The sequence below is a fragment of the Nanorana parkeri genome, unplaced genomic scaffold, assembly GCF_000935625.1.
Source record: "Nanorana parkeri isolate BGI_ZX_2015 unplaced genomic scaffold, ASM93562v1 scaffold477, whole genome shotgun sequence".
Lineage (NCBI taxonomy): Eukaryota > Metazoa > Chordata > Amphibia > Anura > Dicroglossidae > Nanorana > Nanorana parkeri.
The window spans coordinates 519,860-525,274 of record NW_017306745.1 but is presented as its reverse complement, the minus strand read 5'-3'; the positions used below and the strand labels follow the sequence as shown (position 1 = coordinate 525,274).

The window sequence follows — 5,415 nt, the reverse complement described above, 5'->3', positions numbered from 1 at the left end:
CAGTTTTGTTTTTACTTTTAGAGTACATAAATAAAATACAGAAAGAAATAGAAAGAGAAAAAGTAGATGTTTTTTTAATTGAACATTTTGCTTAAGCAGTTTAATGAACAAACTTGAGAGTCTTAAATCCCGCAAAATGTTTTTTACGGTAAAAAATGTGTCATGTCCCAATGTTCCATTTCCAAAATTAGGGATGTACCGATACGAATACTAGTAACTTCCAGTATCAGGAAGCCGGGAGTACAATCACAATACAAATCAAGACAAGATGGTAAGGAGGGCCCTGCCCCTGAGGGCTTACAATCTAAAAATAGCATGGAGCCGGCTTTCCGGCCAATCAGGAAACTGGGCGGTGAGTCATTACACAGGAAGCTGGCCAATTAGGAAGCCATGCGACAAGTCATTACCCACCCCCCAGCTTTCTGATTGGCCAGACAGCCGGCTCCATGCTTCCTCGTCATCTGGTGACGAGGGAGCATGGAGACAGCTTCCCGGCTAACAGGGAAGCCGGGCTGTGAGTCATTACACAACGCCCGGCTTCCTTAATGCGACTTCCGGTATCTGTATGCCGTAACGGCGAGTACCGAAATAAAAATATCGGTACTCGTTACCGAAAAAACGATATTGGTGCATCCCTAGCCAAAATAACTACTTCTGACAAAAGCCTAAATACCACACACAGGACCAGATTGGGGAAAGGCGCTGAAGGGAGAATAGAATTCTGTTGTAGCTTCTTACCTCTCTCATCAATGTACACACTGAGCCCATAAGGATTAAATGAAGATGCATCAATGCCCTCACTCAGCTGTAGTGGTTCTGGGTGAAGGACGTCATCGTTCAGATCTACCAGCAATATTTCTCCAGGTCTGTCGGGTGCAAAGCTCTTTAGCACAGGAAATTTCAGGCCCTTTAAAGAAATATAACATATTAGGATATACCTGGAAAACAACTACTAATTATATTAGCTGGGGAGCATCAGTTTAGAAATATCAAGTGTTGTTCTTACAGAGCTAATGAATGCCAGTCCATTGGGAAGAACATGAATGTCTTCTGAGCCACACTCTGTAAAATAAAAAATAGCAATCATTGTTAACAACATAGCCATTAGACGTGTAAGCCGGCAAAACATTTGTCTCATTCCTGGGTTTTTTAGCTATTTCGTTTTCGGGATTTTGGATGTCAATTCGATACGGGATTTGGATGGATCCAAAATTGTAGTTTTTCGAACGAGTTAAAAGATATTTACAAATGACTAATAGCCATTCATTTGTACAAAGGCTTGCTTATCTGGCCTCTTTCTATAAACACAAGATGCCTGGGTCTTTCTGGTCCTTTCAGAGGGGTCAATAACATGCCTGTTTATTGGTGGCTTAGAGAGCCAATTAATCACCTTGAAAGCCAGAGAAGAAGGTCTTTCAGAGATCCATATTGTGCCTGTTTTTTGGTGGGTTAGAAAGTGAATGAATCACTTGAAAGTCAGAAAGGAAGACCATTTAGAGAGGTCAATAATGTGCCTGTTGTTGGTGGGTTAGAAAACCAACAGATCACCTTAAAAACCTGTCACGGTCTGGCGACCGGGGCACACAAAATGACTAAAAGTAGCGTGCAAAAAATGGGGTCTGGGATGAAAACACAGGAAGTAGGTGTCTGTGCGTTAACGGTGACGCACTAGAGGCGTAGATTCTAAGAGGGGCCAGGTGTTCGACAGAGCCTCTAATGGTGAGGATGATTGGCTGCTGGACACATTCCAGGTTGCGGCCCTCTAGCACGCCCATAAAGACATAAAGGTTAGTTGCAGCACCAAGGTGCTGGATACAACAGCAGGCAGGGTTGAAGCCTATACACAGACACACAAGTAGGCACAGGTGCAAGAACTGAAGAAGCTGATGGTCAATCCACTGCAGGACGTACAGGATCTCACTGTGAGGAAGAGGGAATCCAGACACACAGGGAACAAGGTAGGTGGTAGCAACCGCAGGGATTACAAAGGCAAGTGATAAACAGGGAGTCCGGCTGAGTGTAAAGACACGTTGCTCGAACGGTAGGGAACAAGTGAGCTGGACTTTTAATGGAGAGGTTCAGAGTGGATTGGCAGGAAGCCAAGCAGCTCAGACAGGAGGTAAAACCCGGCGCCGGATCATCACACAGGGAAGTGTGACAAAGCCAGAGAAGGAGGCCTTTCATAGAGGTCAATAATGTGCCTATTAGTCGCTTAGAAAGTAAATGAATCACCTTGAAAGTCAGAGAAGAAGACCTTTCAGAGATGTCAATAATGTGCCTGTTTGTTGGTGGCTCAAAATTTCTATCTAAACAGATCCCTATGGTCTTTTTCTCTCATCCTTTAAAGGAGAACTATGGGGTTAGGGCTTTTCCCCATAGCTCTCCTTAGGTTAACGGGAGGACACAAACTAGCGTCCCCCCGTCACCCTAGGCTCAGTATAACGCGAGCTACAGCTCATGGTATACTGAGACGCCGCAGCTGAAGCGGATCCCGACAATTGTGCCGGGATCCGCCCAGCTGCGTGACTGACAGCTGGCTCTGCCTATCTAGAGGCAGAGCCAGCTGTACCCGCCTCCTCCCCAGTCCGTTCCGCCAGTCAGCGCTGGAGGATCGGAGCGGGGAGGGGGGAATCCAGCCCCTCCCCTGTCACGGCAGAGAGCCGTGACAGGATCGAGAGGTGAGCGAACGCCGGTATGTGTTCGCTCACTTCCCGATCTACTGAGCCGACCTGTGACAGTCTCGTTGTCACAGGTCGGCTAGGACTATGAGGTGAGTGTAAAGCACTCCCCTCATAGTTCTCCTTTAACTCCATACAAGGTGACTCTCTTTGGGGCCCTGTTGGGGCTCCTCCTGGCAGTGGAGAGCTTTCACACTAAAACGATCATTTGATTTACTTGGAACCTCCAGCGAGCTTAGAGTTCAGTGCTCCACAACCTACAATCCAGAGAAATAAAACACCTGACAGAGGTTCTTACTGCTTACCACCCTATGGAAAACAACAACAACAAGGTGTAGGCTGTAGATACACCTCTCGCGGACGTCAGGGAGCCGCTATCTAAAAGAGGGAGACTCCCTGAACATCAGGGAGACTTGAGATCCCTGCACCCTTATTCTGAACAATGAGGTGACCACATACCGAGAGACAGCACAAGCTGCAGTTTTGCTAGCACCGCTATAAAAGTTCTTATTGCAATATTTTTTCCTGACATCTTGTTAGTAAAACTGATATCACACTTAAACTGCACCACTTCTCCCTCTAAAAAGACTGATGACAGATAACATCGGCTTACATAATGCATATAATGTGAAGGTGCTGGTATGAGTTGTTTTATACATAGTATGGGAACTTACAAATTAGATCATTTAAAATCCAACACCCCCCCCAAATAAAAAAAAGTTAATAAACTATCACATACATACCACTGCCTTTCACAAGATGACAGTTGGGAAGATCAATAGGTTCTAACTTTCTAAAGACACCAGCTCTATGACTGCAAAAAAAATAAATAATCGGGCTTAGCTTCCCAGACATAAATATACTCCAACGCAAACATAATAGCGTGCATAGTATAATTTAAAGGCCTGTATTATTTAAAGCTAAAGTTTAATCTGGTTATATTTCGCCTTCTGCCCCCCTTCTCCCCCTCATCAACACTCTAATTAAATTATTACAATAAACCCTTCTGTTTTCATTACATAACTTATAACCTAACTAATAGCTTACCTAATGGGCCCCCATCCTACCCCAGACCCCATAGCAGGCACATGGGCTGCTCTGGCTATTGTTACCATTCTGCTGGAGTCATTTGTTTTGCTGTTATCCGACATTTGCACACAGATTCATCCTCCATGAGCACTCTGAACTTATCTGGGGCACAAAGGTCAGGTCTGATACTGAGGCTGCTGTGATGCTGCAATATATATTCAGGAATATCTAAAGGAAGGGAGGCATGCCTTTTTATCTTCCTTATCATTAACCCTATACATACTCTCTCCAGCCTGTCTATCTTGTCTGTAAGTTGGTTATTCACTGCCATGCACGGGCATTTTATCCTTCCATTGACACCACTATGCCAAGGGCTTTTTTTCATTCTGTCACTGTTAGCCTCATGTTTAGTATGAGAGTATGGGGCAGTATGTGCACCAGTACCCAACACTTCAATTTGCTATGGCAAACAAAGAACACCACAACCATTGCTTTATATCAGTGCCGCTCAGGCCGCTACTCTTAAAGGAGAACTATGGGGTCAGGGTTTTTCCCCATAGTTCTCCTTAGGGTAACGGGAGGACACAAACTAGCATCCTCCCATCACCCTAAGCTCCGTATACCGCGAGCTACAGCTCGTTATTTACTGAGACGATCGATGACACAAAACAATATGGCATTAAGTCATGGTCAGGTTCTAGAAATGTGCTGAGATGAATCAAGAAACAGTATTCACTACAGCGCGGTGTAAGTCCAGCTTTTACATTTTGTAACTGCTGGAATTTGTAGTGCCTCAGCAAGTTAAAGGACACTGCCTAAGGCCCCTTTCACACGGACACCTTCAGTTATGATCAGGTGGGGGTCTGTGCATGGATCCACCTGCTGATTAGAGCCGTTTGGAACAGATGTCTTGCAATGGGGAAAAAACGTAAATTATCGGACCCATGTTGGTCTATGGGAAGTCAGATGTAGGTGGACATGTGTCCATTTACATCAGATTACCCCTGGCCCTGACGCAATCAGGTTTGGCAAAATGGAATTCTGTTCTGCTTGTCTGTCACCCCAGACTCCAGACCTGGCTGGGTCGGGGGTAACCGGATGTAAACGGACATGCATCTGTTTAAATTCGGCTGCTTATAGATTAACATTGAGCTTCCGATCAGATCCATCTGAAAAACTGACAGGCAGATGTGATCGGAATGCCCGTGTGAAAGGGCTCTAAGCAGTGCTGAGGTACATATGATGCAACAAAGTATCCCTATAGAAGTCTATATAGAGCAAAAGTAACACAATGTCACCTTTGTTATTGTAGAAAAGCTTTTTCCTCCACCACACAGACAAAGATAAGGAATGCCATTTACCTGAATTGAAATATTCGTTCCCCCAGAAATCCCAACATAATCCCGAGAAGGGTTAATTTCAGCATTGTGCCTATGTCCGTGCTGCACTAAGCGAGAGCTTGCCTGTACTGTGCTTGGTGAGAGCTGTGACAGTTACTGAGGGTGGTGCCTCGGTGACAATCCCTGAGGCTGTGACATCCACAGGAGCCTGGAGGCAATACTATCCATGTCACAATTCCAAAGACCTGCATGATAGCTGGCCATACACTAACATATTTTTGTTTTTGTTCAGTCTGCAGGCTGAGCGAAAAAAAAAACGAACAGATTGCTCCTTCCACGCTAAGCAGTGTGGATGGATGAATCTTCGA

The 5,415-nt window shown here is 45.0% G+C and overlaps 1 protein-coding gene across 1 annotated transcript in view; it reads right to left on the bottom strand.

The window, feature by feature from the left end:
* The window catches only part of LOC108790495 (serum paraoxonase/arylesterase 2-like), a 15,629-nt gene extending 10,451 nt beyond the window's left edge, over window positions 1–5,178 (bottom strand). Inside the window, exons 1-4 of the mRNA XM_018560760.1 lie at window positions 5,069–5,178; window positions 3,422–3,492; window positions 1,007–1,062; window positions 739–907 (exon numbers count right to left, since the gene is read on the bottom strand). Of these exons, the coding sequence (XP_018416262.1) occupies window positions 739–907; window positions 1,007–1,062; window positions 3,422–3,492; window positions 5,069–5,133 (361 nt within the window). The 5' untranslated portion in view covers window positions 5,134–5,178. The remainder of the gene's footprint in view (window positions 1–738; window positions 908–1,006; window positions 1,063–3,421; window positions 3,493–5,068) is intronic.
* Between the last annotated feature and the right edge of the window lie 237 nt (window positions 5,179–5,415).